The sequence below is a fragment of the Macrotis lagotis genome, chromosome X, assembly GCF_037893015.1.
Source record: "Macrotis lagotis isolate mMagLag1 chromosome X, bilby.v1.9.chrom.fasta, whole genome shotgun sequence".
Taxonomy (NCBI): domain Eukaryota; kingdom Metazoa; phylum Chordata; class Mammalia; order Peramelemorphia; family Peramelidae; genus Macrotis; species Macrotis lagotis.
Window position 1 is genome coordinate 667,852,027 of NC_133666.1, and position 16,962 is coordinate 667,868,988.

The 16,962-nt window shown below is 39.4% G+C and overlaps 1 protein-coding gene across 1 annotated transcript in view; it reads right to left on the reverse strand.

The window, feature by feature from the left end:
• The window catches only part of DNAH10 (dynein axonemal heavy chain 10), a 154,816-nt gene that overhangs the window by 70,532 nt on the left and 67,322 nt on the right, over positions 1-16,962 (reverse strand). The window contains exons 29-36 of the mRNA XM_074202238.1: positions 15,607-15,840; positions 13,409-13,632; positions 10,242-10,511; positions 9,961-10,144; positions 3,166-3,300; positions 2,133-2,285; positions 1,360-1,548; positions 537-683 (exon numbers count right to left, since the gene is read on the reverse strand). Of these exons, the coding sequence (XP_074058339.1) occupies positions 537-683; positions 1,360-1,548; positions 2,133-2,285; positions 3,166-3,300; positions 9,961-10,144; positions 10,242-10,511; positions 13,409-13,632; positions 15,607-15,840 (1,536 nt within the window). The remainder of the gene's footprint in view (positions 1-536; positions 684-1,359; positions 1,549-2,132; positions 2,286-3,165; positions 3,301-9,960; positions 10,145-10,241; positions 10,512-13,408; positions 13,633-15,606; positions 15,841-16,962) is intronic.

Below are 16,962 nucleotides of genomic sequence, written 5' to 3' on the forward strand. Positions count from 1 at the left end.
AATAACTACTGATATATCCAATCTCACAGGCATAATGCAGCATTTTCCTTTTATATGACATCTGAAAATCATCTGGATAACCAGGACAACACCTTTAAAGGTTCTCCCTCAGCTTTGATTTCTTTATTCTCAAGACCCTGCAATAATTTTTGATTGATCCCAAATTGTTTATTTTGTCCTTTGTCCTATCTTAACTCCCTGGTGTCACTATTTTTAACTTTTCATTTTTTGTTATTGCCATTAATCATAATTGCCATGTTTGGTTTTGGACTTTAAGGCTTACGAAGTGCTTTACAATTATTATCCCACTTTATCTCACAACGTATTATTACAAATCCCATCTTACAGCTGAAGAAACTGAGGTGGACAGAGGTCAAGGGACTTGCCCAGGGCCTTGACTAGGAATGGTCTGGAATAGGTCTTCCTGCCTCTGGTCCAGTACTCTTTTCATGGAGCACTTAGTTGTCTTGTTATTAGGATTATCCGTTGAGTTACTCAATGAAGATGTGGTGCGTGGTCCTGGATGTGACATTTACCTCCTTGAGTTCCGAAGACCCTCTTTTGAGTTCACCAGCCATCACTAACACTGATTTAAGAGCCCTCAGACCAAAGTCATAATGGTGTTGTTTGGACAGCTGCTCCCGGGACAGTTTGTAGAGTACAGTCATCTTCTTGGCCAGCATCTGTTTAGTAAAAGAAATCATCAATTCAAAATGAAAGCCAAGTAGAGGCTCAGAGCAACTAGGTCACATGAAAATAGAAAGCAAAGTTCAACACCTCTCTGAGATTACAATCATGATGCTCTTTCAGCAGCACACTGGTTGGTTGGTTGGTTTTTTTTATCTATTTCTAAATTAAAAAGAAATGGAAATAAAAACCTCCTTACAAAAATGTTGATGAATATGCCAAAAATCAAATAGAGAGAAGAGGAATTTCCTGAAAACTTTGTTGTATCTAATTATATAACTCCTAGGCCTTGAAGAAAAGATCTCAAAAATAATACTTTGGTTCACTTTGTCATAAAACAAAATAATCTTTGAAATATGCTATGAAAATGGTACCTCTTCTCATTCAGCCTTATTATGCCTTGATTTTTTTTTTACTCAATCCCTTTATGATCCTTATGACAAAGTCGAATCCATCCCCTTGTCTCCTTGGGATAATCTTTGCCTTTCAGACTTTGGGGTTGGGAGGAACTGGCAGAAAGTAGAGAATTCTTTGAATAGATTTCAAAGATTGTTTTGTTTTATGACAAAGTGAACCAAAGCATTATTTTTGAAGCAGCAACATTATACAAACCTAGCAGGAAGGTTAAGGTTCTAAAGCTCATTCACTTTGCATTGATTATATTTCTCCTACCTTTGCTAAAAGAAATCCCTCAGAGAAGAGCATGATCTCACAGATCTGTTGGAGGTCTGGCACAATTACAACCACAGGCCTAAACAAAGCCTTCACAGATTCCGGAAGTTCTGTCCGGCCAGCATACCCCGGATTCATGGTAATGAAGATGCCCATGCGAGAATCCAGGGCAATTTCTTGGCCTTCAAACTGAAGTACAAAAAGAGAATAAAAGTAAAGACAAGTTCGCCCTCCCCACAAGAAAGAATTCAGTTTGATTCAGTCAAGATTATACCATGTCCCTCATTTGTACAAATGGCAGGGCTAGGGGTTGGGGATACAAGAGAAGAATAAGCCATGCCCTGCCCTCCAAGTACTTAGAAAGAAAAAGCCAAGCTTGGGAGAGAGAGACCCTAGACCATCTGTTTTGTCTCTTCTTCTGAAGGCTGAAGGATTGAAGTTCATCTCCTGCCTCCTCTCCCAGAAGGAATGAAAGGTGGTGACCTTGAGTCTTAGGCCCAGGCTCATCTGCTTCCCAGGTAGTTCTGCTAGGAGTAATACTTTTGGGGAAAATAAACACCAGGCTTTGGAACTTGGAAATAGTTCTGCCAAGACTGAAAGCTCATCTCTAGAAAATTTGAATTGGGAAAATCTAGAAAATCTGTCCCCATGGACAGAGCATCTGGCTGAAACAATGTAAGAAAATTAAGAGCGGTGATTGCTTCTTGAAAAAGGAACACAACACATCCACCTTCTGCCCAGGGATTTTCCATGTGCCCTCCTTTGGGACTCACCTGAAATGCTGTCAACTGATGGATCAGAGCATTTCGAATGGTCTGAATCTGGGACGAGATGACTGAAAGCACAGAGGCATCAATCCGGTTGAACTCATCAAAACAGCCCCAAGCACCACACTGGGCAAGGCCAGAGAAAATCTTCCCAACAGCCTGAAGCAAAAGGAATGGTAGACCAAATCAATGCTTTGCTTATACTGAGAAGAGAATCAGAGACTTAGAAAGAACCTCAGAGGTCATCTGGAGCATTCCCCTCATTTTACAGATGTGGAAACCAAGGCCACCAAGAGGATAGTGACCTGCCCGAGGTCACACTCACAGCTTGTGAGTGAGTGATACAGGTCTATCTGATTCCCAGCCCAAAGCACTGTTACCTTGCTGACTCAGGTTAGCAATCTCTCATAGAGCACTCATACCTGTGAACTTTTAGAAATCTTCTGATCCCCCAGTAGAACCAAGGATATACTTCCTCTTTGCCCCTTCCCCATCATTCACCCTGCCAATGAGCCCAACAGGCTTTAAAAGCCAGGAAATGACCCAGAATCAGAGACTGAGGTCCTGCCTTTTGTTTTATTTTGTTTACAAGGCAAAGGGGTTAAGTGGCCTGCCCAAGGTCACACGACTAGGCCATTATCCTATCTGAGGTCGAATTTGAACTCAGGTCCTCCTGACTCCAGGGCTGTTTCTCTATCCACTGCCCCCTGCTTTTGATTTTGCCTGTAGCTCAGCCGCTTCTGCTCCAGATTAGGAGAAGTTCAAGACCCTATAGGAGGAATCCCATCCAGAAAAAGAAAAAGAAAAACTACCCTGGCACCATCACATTTACTTTAATTTAACCAATCAACAAACACATATGAAACATGTATATAGCAGAAGAAGATGCGAGTGATGGGAAATTACACCCAGATTTGGAAGGAACTTCAGAGATCATCAGGTTCCCTAAAACATCCCATTTCCTGGAGAGTATACAGTGCAAGTCTCTGCTTAGCTCTTCTGCATTATGGTAAAGAAAAAGTATTGTACAATTCCTTACTTTGTAATCCATGCCTTCTCCACAGTTGGTTACAACACAAAGCAAGCCCAAGGCTTTGGCGAGATCTTTGGTGGTCTCTGTTTTGCCTGTCCCTGCGGGACCTGCTGGAGCCCCACCCAAATACATGGATAATGCCTGCCAGAAGTCAAACACAAAAGGAAAACATTTGTATTTGTGAAAAATATAGATGGATCTTGACTGATAACTAAAATTTATTCTGGAAGTCCAGTCACAAGACAAAAAATATATATACTATAGGAATATATATATAAAGAGGGAAACATTTAAATCTACTCTTATCATTGTGATTCTCTAATAGACCATCTAGAACCAAAAGCCTTCCTCTTACTCTGTTCTTTCATTGTCAGAGAGAAACAAGCATTTATTAAGTGCCTACTGTGTATCACACACTGTACCAAGGGCTTTATGAATGTTTGTTTGATCAGTCTTTGAAAGTTGCTGTGACTGAAAAAAATATTCCTTCTTGGGTCACCTGGGCTGAATTATTATGGCAGGTCCTAGGATGACAAGCCAAGCTTGTTCTTCACAAAAACGCAGATGAGGAAACTGAAGCACAGAACATTCAGTGACTTGCCCAGAGTTACACAGCTAGGAAGTGTCTAAGGTTGGATTTGAACTCAGGACTTTGTGACTCCAAGTCCAGCTTTCTATCCACTGAATCAACTATCTGCCTAGGAATAAAAGTCAGATCATACCCTTGAGATCAAGAAATTAACTTCACAAGTACATGATAAGGAAAGTATATTAGGCAGTAGTTTGGGGGGGGGGGGAAATCTGGTTGTTTTAAAAGACTGAAAACTCAATATGGATCACCAATGTGACATGCCACCCCTAAAAAGAGAGCACATTCTTGGGCTGCATTAAGAGACATAGGTTCCAGGAAGAAGGAAATGCCTGTATTTCTCCTTGCTCAGACTATATTGGCGTACTATGTGCAGTCCCAGATACCCCAGATTAGGAAGGATACTAACAAACTGGAGAGTGTCTACAAGAGGGCAGTCAGGGATGTGGAAAGTCTCAAATCCATGCCACAGAGGACAGGGTTGCAGATGTGGTCATGTTTAGCCTGGGGAAGAGAAGATTTATGGAAACCATGAAAGTTATCTTAAATACCTGAAAGTCTGGCTTGTGCAAGAGAGCTAAGCCTTGTTTCCCCTTGAATCCATAGGGAAGAACTAGGAGCATTGGCTAGAAACTGCAAGGGAGCAAATTTGGACACAACGTCAGGAAAAACTTCCCAATCAAGAAGAAAATAGCTCCCCCTCACTGAAGGTCTCCATGTAAAAGACGGATAACTACTTGTCGTATCTGCCTTAATAGGGATCCTTTGGGAGCAGGTCGCTGGTTGGTCGCTGCAGCCCCTTCCAACTCTAAAATTCTGGCCTACTCTGTTTCTGAGCAGTTATGACTGTTCTAAGTTTATTATTTTAGGTAATGGTATTTGCCTTCTCTTGTTTATCAAGTCTGAGAAACCTTTGTCATTATCTTTGACTCCTTTGTCATGTCTACTTGATTAACAAATCTTGTTCACTCTGTGAACTCTCTTCTTGCATCCATAGTGGACATACTTCTCCCACTGCCAACTATCAGGGCGTATCCCCTTTATTGCCCATATGAGCACAGGACTTACCAACAATTCTTCTTGCCTCCATTCACTCATTCCTCAAATCCATTTTCCATATTGCTTGATATCGGTAAGCTTCAGGGAAGGGCAGACAATGGATAGAGCATAGGGTCTGGAGTCAAGATCTGAGTTCAAATTTGAGCACAGACACTTACTAGCTGTGTTATCTTGGGCTTGTTTGCCTTAGTTCAGCTGTTAAATAAGCTGGGGAAGGAAATGGCAAACCACTCCAATACCGCTGCCAAGAAACCCCCAAATAGGGTCACGAAGAGGTAGACATGACTCCTAACTCCAGGCTCTATCCATTGAAGCATCAGGTTTGAATATCTATCAATTCTAGCCCTCAGCTACCAAGATTGGACAGTAGAAAATTAAACTCCTTCCAATACCTTCCCTCATAGAGGGCTCACAATCTACCAGTTAACTCCATTTTCTACTCTAAGGAAGATCACACCCTCTGGTAAGCCACGTTTCCCTCCCCCATTTGAGCGTAAGCTCCTTAAGGAAGTGGGAGACTGTCTCTTTTTCTCATTTGTATCCCCAGCACTTAGCACAATGTCTGACCCATGGTAAGCACTTAACAAATGTTTATTGAATGGAAATGAAAGATGATAAATGAATGTTGTTAGAAAAAAATTTTCATTTAATTTTTCAAATCCTATTCTGATGACTTGGTATGATATGGAAATGATTTTGAGTTCTCGAAGCTAGTACAAGCCCTAACACTGGAAAAATTTTATGTGGACTTAGTAATGGATAGTCTGTCTGTCATCCTAGAACCTACCATAATAATTCAGCCCAGGTGGCCCAAGAGGGAAGATTTTTTTCAGTCACAGCAACTTCCAAACACTGAATACTAAATGCTACAAGGGGTTCTGAGTGTCCACAAGAAGAATCTGTGAAAGTAAGTTTCTAGAATTGTATATTTCTGATCAAAAGCTGGTTTCTTAATCTTTCATTAATGTTTATAAGTCTGAATGTTAGCCTCTATCCTTCTCAAGGTCTGTGTCTCTCCAGCTATAAATCTGTAGGTAGACTCTGTATGAATTAACCTAGGCCCCCTCAAATTGCATCTACAAGTTGACTTTCCCAATTGTGTTAACAATTAAATAAAGACCATCCTGAGAAGGCAGAAAACTGATCTGATGCTCTTTATAAGAGACCTAAATAATTTCTTATACTTATAACATTTTGGAAAGGAAGAAATCCCAGTGCTTTATATGTCTACACCATATCTGATAACAACATAAAATATCAAGTCAGAAAAGGAGATGTTGGTCCTGCTGCTAATTGGATTTGTCAGTTCTGACATAGAAAAGATCTTATGGATGGCTAAGAAGATCATAAAGTAATCAATGACACATTTTTGCACAAATGTATAATCAGACTGGTTGGGTGACAAAAGTTTATGCCTTGGTGTATTTTCTATAAATTCTTTTCCCTCTTTTTTGTTCTGGGCAGATATCTCCAACTATAGGTTTCATGGTAAATCTTAGAGATAATTAAGGACAGCTAAGTGGTGCAGTGGATAGAGCACTGGCCTTGGAGTCAGGAGGATGAGAGTTCAAATCCAGCCTAAGGCACTTGACTTTTACTAAGCTGTGTGACCTTGGGCAGGTCATTTAACCCTGATTGCCTCATATCCAGAGCCATCTTCAGTTGTCCTGATTCAGATCTGACCACTGGACCCAAAATGACTCGAGGAGAAAGTGAAGCTTGATGACTTAGCACAGCAGCCCCTCTCTCAATCCAATTTACATGCTTGTCATGGCATCAAAGATGAAGGACCAACATTAAATCTTAGAGAATAAACTTCATGTATAACTTAAAATTCCTTTTGCTTTATTTTAACTCAAATAATTAAGGCTGACAAATCACAGATACTTCATATTCTGATGATTCCATCATTCTGATCTGACTTGATCACAAAAATGTTCAGGGCTCCCTCACCAAAGGCCACCTAGTTCAACCTATACGTGAACAAGGATTCTTTCTACAAAATCTTCTGCCCAAAAGGCTAACTGTTGTAGCAGATAAAGCATTGAACCTGGAGTTCAGTGATACTGAGCAAGTCACTTAACCTCTGCCTGCCTCAGTTTCCTCTTTTGTAAAATAAAAGGATTGGGTCTGATCATTTCAAGCACTAGACTTAGAACTCTAGAGCCTATAGCTCAAACTTCTCTCCAGGGCATTTAAGACTCTCCACAATTTGCTGCCACCATCTTATTTCAGTTTTATGTATAGTTTGTTTGAACCCAAGTAGAGATCACCATCTGCTTCACCTCTAAAAAAACGTTGTGCCCTCCGCCTCCTGGCTGTGCTTTTATCTCTCACACTGTTCCATATTCTTGAAATATTTTCTCTCTCCTTGCTTCCCTGCTAAAGTCCTATCCACTCATTAACAGTCAATTCTAAAACTACCTGCTCCCTACAGCTTTCCTTCATCTACTCTGAAACAACTTAGAAAGTGTTGTTTTTTTTCTTAGTTCAGTTATTTGAGTGTCTTGTCCCCCTATAATATATTGTCGTTCAATCATCTCAATCATGACTTGCTGAAGCTCACTCAGATAGTAAGTGTATGAGACTAGATTTGCAGGTTTTCCTGACTCCAGGTCAGGTGCTCTATGCACCATGCCACCTAGCTTCCGTCATCCCTGCTAGCTAATAAGCTCCATCAGGGAATGGGACATAGATGAGTTGAACTCTATATGTCTCCCAGAGCCAAAAACACATGCAGTGTCAAACTCAGACATAGATCATATATTTAAATTTGATTTAACTCTATAAATGATTTTATTCTGTAACCACAGTCTGTATTCTCAATAACAAACCTCTGTCTCTAAATGAAGAAGCATATGACTTCCCTCTATGAAGTTAGATGCAAATTTCTGAGCTTTCCCACAGTCACTGTTTAAAGAAAAACTCTAAGTTTAGAGGTTCAATACTCTCATAAAATATTCTAGTCTAAAATAATTATTTCAACAACATCCATAAATCACTCCTGCCAAGGGAAATCCATCTAACTTCAGTCTTAGAAACTCCAAAGCACTTGGGATGCAGACTAGCTGACCCTGTCCCATCCTTGCCAATTAAAAAGGTGGTCTTGATGAAGAAAAAATATTAAGGGAAATATTATCTGTGCTCCCTGACATAACCTGTGGGTTTCTGATTTCTTTCCCAATGACTGCTGTGCTAAGTCATCAAGCTTCACTTTCTCCTCTGGAGCCATCTGGGTCCAATGGCCAGATCTGAACCTCTTCTGAGATGTAAATCCACTGAGATAATAGGAACAATCTCAACCCTTCCCCCACCTCCTCCATCAGTCAGGTTCAGATATTGATGATGATGATGATGATGATGATGATGATGATGATGATGATGATGATGATGATGATGATGATGTCTGTCCATCATTCTCAAAGAAGACCATGACATCGGGGAGGTGATGCCATGACAAGCACATGAGTTAGATTTGAATGAAGGGGGGCTGTGCTAATCACCAACCTCACTTTCTCCTCCAGAGCCATCTGGGTCCAGTGGCTATATATGAATCAGGACAACTGGAGATGACCCTGGATGAGGGGCAATCAGGGTGAAGTAACTTCCCCAAGGTCACACAGCTAGTAGGTGTTACATGTCTGAGGCTGGATTTGAACTCCTGTAAGGCCAGGGCTCTATCCAATGTACCACCTTGCTGCCCTGTCAGGTTCAGATAACCACTCCTTGGACCCTCCCCTAAGTTAATTGCAGCTCAGATGGTGGACTTGGCTCCTTAAAAACTCTGCTCATTCTCTCTGCCATGCTGTTCTTGCCAGTCCTGCTGCTACCTTCTCTTCTTTGTGCTTCTCTCTGTATGAGGCTGCTGTTGTCAGGCTGCTGATTCTCTGGCAGCTGTTCATGCCTTCTCTTCTTTATACTTCTCCCTGCCTTTATGCCACCTATTAATTGTCTGGCTGTCCTGCTGTTCATCTCCTCAAGAAATCAGCCATTGCCAAGTGCCTTTATTTCCTCTATCTCAGGAATCTAGCCCATTTCACTGTGCAGATCTCTGTACTTTGATACTTGTTACCTTAAACATTTGCAGTATTTATGTCTTACACTTTTAGGTCAGAGAACTGCTTGATTTCTTCAGTAATAAACAAATCTCCAGCAATCTTTACAAGCCCTGGACCTCCTAGGTACCAGTCTTCATTTACCCCTATTCCGTTTTATGTAATCACCAGATGCCAATGAATTTACATTCCCCTAGTTCCCTTCAATTATCTCAGAATGTACCTGAGACTCCTGCATTCACAAAAGCATTTCTTGGAAACAGAGGGAGGTGGGTCTTCATCCCAAATGTGGGCTCAGCCCACTTTCTTTAGTGTAATCAATCATGATGCCTCAACCCTATCATGTTGTCAATTCTAAAACCAATAATATGATTTCTGTCCTTTTTCTATGCTTATAAAAATATAATCTTTAATTCTGGGTCTTTGCCTGGAAACTGAGGCAATATATTGACCTATTTTAATGGTTGATTGCACCCTTGCTAATAAAGCATAAACTTGTTTGAAGAAACATTCCTCTTTTTCCTCTTTGTTAAATTTCACTCCGACAACAGAAACTTAATGTTTGCTGAATTGAATTATTTTGGTGGCTATAAATGCAATCCTTTTCCAGTCACTGGCATAAAATCTTTTTTTTCACACTGAACTTTAGTTTACAAGTATTAAAAAGAACAAAATTCTTGCTATTTTACTTATCATAGACCTACAAAAAAGTCCTCTCAATCAATATTTGTTTATTACATGTCAGACACTGTGCGAAGCAGCAAAAACAGTCCCTGCCCTCAAGGAGTTTACATTCTAATAAGATAGATAATACATATATAAATAACTACAAAGATTCAAGATAACCTTAGAGAGGAAGGGTAAGAGTCAAGAGCACTAAAACAAGATGTGAAAAATCTAACCCTTTGATTCTACAAGCTGTTTAATAATGACAACTCATGACAGGAGAGAGATGCAAATCATAATAGATATACATATTAAATACAAAATACAAAAATAAATATTTTATATATATATACATCACATTAGTCAATTAAATAGTTAAAAATAATTAAAGTCATATATATTTATGTGTGTATTTTTATCTCCAAGTTTTACCTGGGTAAGTGTCAAATAGATACGGTCTGTAGTTGGCGTGATGACCAAGCGTCCATTCAGACCCATATACTCATAGCCATAGCCGAAAGTTCCGGTACATTGACGGACATTCAATTCATCTGGTTCTCGATCCCAATAAAAGCGCAACTGACTTTCCCATTCAAATTCTCGAGCATCAAGAATACTGGGGAAGATAAAGAGTCCAGAGAGGAAGTAAAGAAGAAGGAAATGAATCAAAGAACTGGGAGGACTCAGAAGACATTCTTTCTGGAGGTCCTTACCTGCCTCGGATAAATGAATCAACTATGTCTCTGGCATGCACGTCAATGATGAGAACCGTATTATATTTTTTCCTGTCATTTCTGCTTAATGGTTTGGTGATCTGAGTTACCAGTTCATCGATTTGCTTGTGCATCTTCTGGCCATAAAATTTCATTGCCTGTTTTTCTCCTTTTTTTACTTTTCGAAAGACATCTTCCACCTCCCAAGTCCACCATACTTGGCTGGCGACCAACACCACCATACCTTGGTAGAGTAGCATCCACTGGACTCTATTCAAAAGGAAACCTTAGGGGTCAATGCAGTACCCAGTCTTATCTAATACATTTATACTTCATATTGAACAAGTCTTCCCCATCTCCTTCAGTTCCAAAATAATTTTTTATTTACTTTGTGTATTTTGTATATATGAACATACCATTTCCCCTAATAGAAAACAGATTGATTGTTTTGCCTGTTTCTAGTTTCTAGCATCGTCATCATGTAGTTGGTGCTCAAGAAATGCTTGTCATTAGTTGCTTACTGAACCCTACAGAGTCCTCTAAGCTGTCCTAAGAGGATCATAGATCTAGAAATGGAAGGAAAGTTATGAAATTGAAGCCCAGAAGCAAAGTGATTTGTGGCAGAACCAGGACCTAAACCCAAGTCACTTGAGTTCAAACCCAGGATTCTTTCCCATGTAGCATGACACTTTAAGGAAGGCAGAAAAGTAAGTAGGAACTCTTGGGTGCTTATGCGAATGTTTTGAAAAACAGGAGATGAGTATCAATATGACTGACAATCATAATAATGAATTCAGGAAAAAAATCTTTAAACTACATTTAAAATGTTATTTGTTATTATTTAAAATATTTAAAAATAACAAGTATTTAAAATATAGTCACTATAGGCCTTTTGTATCATGGACCCCTCTAACCATCTGATGATGCCTAAGGAATCCTTGTCAGAATGATACCTTTACATGCATAAAATAAAATTTGTAGAACTACAGGAAAACAAAGATGTTGAAATATGGTAACTAAGATATGGGGGGAAAAAAATCCATGAATCTTAGGTTAAGAATTAGGGGCATTGGGGCGGCTAGGTGGCACAGTGGATAGAGCACCGGCCCTGGAGTCAGGAGTCCCTAAGTTCAAATCTGGTCTCAGACATTTAATAATTACCTAGCTGTGTGGCCTTGGGCAAGTCACTTAACCCCACTGCCTTGCAAAAACCTAAAAAAAAAAAAGAATTAGGAACATCAAGGTGGCACAGTGGATAGAGCACCGGCCCTGGAGTCAGGAGTCCCTAAGTTCAAATCTGGTCTCAGACATTTAATAATTACCTAGCTGTGTGGCCTTGGGCAAGTCACTTAACCCCACTGCCTTGCAAAAACCTAAAAAAAAAAAGAATTAGGAACATCAAGGTGGCACAGTGGACAGAGCACTGGCCCTGGAGTCAGGAAGACTTGAGTTCAATTCTAACCTCAGACACTTAATACTCACTTAACTGTATGACCTTGGGCAAGTCATTTAACCCCATTACCTTGCAAAAAATAAAAATTTAATTCAAAAAAAAAAAAAGAATCCATGATGTAGATGTCCTTTGTTGCCATTAGATCAATGTGTTTTATAATGTTGGTAACAAACATTGATCATCTTCGGAAAAGTGCAACAAAAGTAAAAAAATGAGAACATTCTTTTCCTTCCACAGACTTTGAACACTGTATACAGCTGTCACCTTTTTCCATCAAGAGACAAGGTACTGTTGGTAAGAGGGCTTTCATAAGGAAGTAATAGAAGAAAATAATATTTCTCTAATCGATAAAGATAAAGGCTTAGATAACTTGCCTGGAAATAACTTGATGACCTTTATTGATCGAAGATATGACTGAGCAAAATAAGGGCTTTTTTGCAAAGTATCAAAAATGGAGGTGGAAGTCTCTCTGGATTCAATGATCTAGAAAGAAATCACTTCTATCTCTAGTAACATCTAAAGCAAACTAGACGCAAATGCCTCAAGGAAGGCTGAGAGAAGACCTAGCAAAGGAGACCATGCATCTCCACTCTGTTTAATTTCTCCCTCTAGCTCCACACCCTCCTGTCTGAATACAGTGAAACTATAATGTCCCAAAAGAGAAATATAAGGATGCACCTCCTTTCCTCCTTTGCAGAGGTAGGAGAATTCTGAGTATGGGACACAGTATATCATGTCAGACTTGGTTGTTTTCTTGGTTTTCCTGAATTGTTTTTTAATGTTGTTGTTATAAAGGATGGTTCCCTGGGAAGGATAACGTGAAGTACCTATTGGTAAATATAAGTAAGGTGAAAAACAAAAGACAACAAAAAAAATTTTAAATACAATTTTTAGTGGTTCTCTTTTGCTTTCTAAGTAACTCTCAAAACCCTTACTCGCTGGCATTCAAGGTCCTCCCTAATCTGATACCATTCTGCTTTGCCAGCTATCTTATATTATTTTCTTTTATATACACTTTATGCTTCAGAAAAACTGGATGATCCTGAATAAGACCTACACTTGCCGTCTCTGTTCCTCTGGCTCACAGAGTTTCTAAAACCTGGAAATGTTCTCCTCCTCTTCCTCCTCCTCATTCTTCTACATCATTCCAATCTATATTTTAAAGCCAGACTCAAAAACCATCTTTCCCTGATCCTCCCAAAGTTAATAACTTCACCCCAGTAGTGCTTGTTTGCCAACTCATGCATTAGGAAACAGTTCTTTTTCTATATGCATCTTGCTGAAACATTAACCTACTGACTTCAAGATGGCAGGGACCCTGACTTATCTAAACCTTATATGCCCTGCCTCTCCAGGATCTACCTGGATACTCTGCACACAGCAATACACTTAATCGATGTGTTCAACTGGATGGAATGTGCTAGAGACTCACTTTCATATAGAAAAATTAGCCTCATTATAAGTTTTATTTCTATTCATTTGCTAAATTATTACTTAAGGTATATGTGATATAACCTATACTGAACTATTTGAATCTACTTTGACTATAAATTAAATCTAAACCATTAATACCTATTAATAAATTAGTATAATCCTAGCTGTGTGGCCTTGGGCAAGCCACTTAACCCCATTTGCCTTGCAAAAACCTAAAAATAAATTAATTAATTAATAAATTAGTATACTATGTTTAAATGTTTTAAAATCATCCCTTCACCTGGTTCTGTCTTCACAGTATCTAAAAATAGCTTCTTTGGTTATTAATCTATTTGTTCTTCTCATTTCATTTAAAACTGCCGTCATCCAGTCCTCCACACGCCCTTCAGCACGCAGTATCTTATGGAAATCCATCGTTTCTCCTTCTGCTGAAATCATTGCTGTCACCAATTTTTCACCACTATCACCATCTTGAAATCTCAGTGATGCTATGTTATCATACATCTGAAAAATACCAGGGGAACAAAGCATAAATATGTTTGTATTGTGGCATAAAATCATAGTGTGTGGGATAAAGTTTTGAGATTTCTTCAGTAAAATATTACAGATTGAATCTGGTTAGCTATGTGCCCCTCCTCCCTTGACAAAGCAAACTTTTGGAATATTGTTGAAGAGTCAACTGACTTCATCTTATCTGTTGATATCTGGAGAATCATTCAATTCCTGGGACTAAAGAGATAATCTGGTTTCGGTTTGAATTTTATGTTCTTTTCCCTAGATTAGTTTGCTTTGTTTGAATTCTATGCCCCTTTCCCTAGGGTAGTTTTCATGTTTAGATTGTAAAAACCACATTCCTCATTAACCAGGTTGGGGGGGTGGGAATCATGTTAGGATAAATGTGATTCTTGGGCCTTTTGCTTTTGCCTCAGTCTTTCTAAATGATTGTGGCCCGTTTCTCAAGAAATGAATAAAGCTTTCTCTTCATACCTTGAGAGATCTCCAAAATGTATTTATAAGTGGCATTTGTCCCATGCAATAGGACATCATGTAGTATTCAAATATGTTCTTCAACTATCAAAGATTCCCTTGGGAAGAGGCGTGCAGCAATAAATGGAAAGTGTCCATCATAAATAGATAGTCAGATATTCAGTTATCTGACTATAACCAAGGGGCATCATTAAAAAGAAAGAAATTTTGCACACATGAAAACCCCAGGGTTCTTTGTTTTCCTTGCTTGTTTTTGAGACTGGGGCTCCCTGTCTTGCCCACACTGGAAGTGTAGGAGCCATTCACAGGCCCTATACCAAAGACTCTTAGGTGCCGATTTGCTCCATCTTTCAATAACTCAAAAAATAGTTAGGAAGATACAACATTGGAAGTGTTACTTTTAAAACTCACACACAACACCCCCCAAAAAAGGACTGAAATCACACTTTTGTTAAAACACAGGAAATAACAGGAAAAACTTCAGGGGGAAACAAAGATAAATTGGACAATTTTGAAAATAAAATACATCTATTATATGGGGGGGGGTTGTTTGGATTTTTAGGGTTTTTTTGCAAGGCAAATAGGGTTAAGTGGCTTGCCCAAGGCCACACAGCTAGGCAATTAAGTGTCTGAGGCCCATTTGAACTAAGTTACTACTGACTCCAGGGCCAGTGCTCTATCCACTGCGCCACCTAGCCGCCCCATGGGGTTTTTTTTAAGCATTTTTCATTGCTGATTCATGGTTTCATTTAGGAACCACTTTTTGTGTTCTGCTGTGTGATGTATAGAAATGATCTGTTTTGGGTATTTAAGTAAAGAATTTTTTTTAACCTTTAAATAAATGAAACCATATTTAACAATATAAGAATAATTAGGGCAGCTAGGTGGCGCATTGGATAGAGCTCCAGCCCTAGAGTCAGGCGGACCGGAGTTCAAATGTGAACTCAGACACTTAATAATTGCCTAACTGTGTGGCCTTGGGTAAGCCACTTAACCCCATTGCCTTGAAAAATTAAAAAATGAAAAAAAAATGTAAAAAGAATAATTATGAAAAAGAACACCAGAGTGAGCAATCTGGCTCCAATCAGACATTATCAACTTGGTCTCATTGTATTTTTGTCACCAGGAAAAATTGGAAATAACTGAGCAACCTTTCTATTATGTATGCTTCCAAATCAATAAATCCAAGCCATTTTCACTTAAAAGTTTTGCATTTGGGGTAGCTAGGTGGTGCAGTGGATAAAGCACTGGCCCTGGAGTCAGGAGGACCTGAGTTCAAATGTGACCTCACACACTTAATAATTACCTAGCTGTGTGGCCTCGGGCAAGAAGTCACTTAACCCTACTGCCTTGCAAAAACCTTAAAAAAAAAAAGTTTTGCATTTTCTAGCTGATGGGTTACAGCATGATGATGGCATTATGAAGATGCTATCTGTGACATTGTTTGGGGAGGGTCCCTGGCATGCCACACTGAGAGACAGGAATGCTCACCTTTATCATGTGCTCCTGGACGCAGAGTGGATCACTGCTACCAAGGATGCTGAGCAGCTCCTCATCAGAAATGAAGAAGAATCTTGGGAAGGCATTTCTCTTTGAATCCAGATAGTCGTTCAAGCTCTTCTGGCATTTCTCGAGTCCATCGTTGATATTGTGCAGATCAGTCAGTCGATTCGGAGCTTCACAGCATCTCTTGATCACAGGGTCTTTGGAGGCCTCAGACATGATCTACCCAAGGCCAAAAAGAAAGATTTCAGACAAGACAGACTGTGTGATTATAACTCAATCAAATGTTTTCTATGTAATTCATGTTTTTAAATTTTATCCTTCACTTAGGATGCTGCGACACTACTGACAGATAACTCAGAAACTGGGTGACCCTAGGCAAATCAGTTAAAGCTGTTTGCCTTAATCTACTAGAGAAGGAAATGGCAAACTACTCCAGTTTCTTTGCCAAGAAAACTCCTTGGACAGTTATGGTCCATGGAGTCACGAAGAGTCAGACTAAATGGATGTTTTCTTGTGGTCAAAGTAGGCATCTGTAAGAGCCCTTCATCCAAGACTGAAGTCAGGTACTTGGGATAAAGCCAAGAGAAACGTAGTGACCCCTACCAGTGCCAAACCCACCAGTACTGAGCTGCAGATTCATAACCAGAGTAACATCTGAAGAAAAGGAGATACATAAATTCAATTCATTCAAAATGTTTCAAGTTGGGCAGCTAGGTGGGTGGCATATAAAGCACTGATCCTGGAATCTGGCAGACCTGAGTTCAAATCCAGACTCAGACACTTAATAATTACCTAGCTGTGTGACCTTCAGCAAGTCACTTAAACCCATTGCCTTGCAAAAACCAAAAAAAAAAAGAAAATGTTTCAAGTTTTAGATGAGTTGCTAAATTCCAAATTCGTTTTTACTAAAAAGAGGCAGCAATCTAGTCAATGGACAAAGAGCCAGCTAAGAACTAGAAAAACTTGGCTCCAAGTTCTATTCCTGATACCTGCTGCCTGCAAAACCCAGGCATGCACCTTACCCTTTCTCAGGTTAGAAGTTGTAAAGCGGCGATGCCCTCTCACCTGCTCTCTTAAATGGGCCTTTTGTCACCCATGAACTCACAAATCTGAACTCCCCCCCCAAAAAAAGAAAGCAGGACAAATAAAAAAATCCATACAGGTGTAGATAAAAACATAAAAAAGAAGAAAATATATCGCAGATAGTTTTCTTTAAATCCTGATCATGAAATGGACTGTTCCTTAAAATAAATAGCAGTATCTATTTGAAACCATCAACAAGCATTATATTCAATGGGGAGAGGCTAGAGGCATTCCCAGTAAGATCAGGGGTGAAACAAG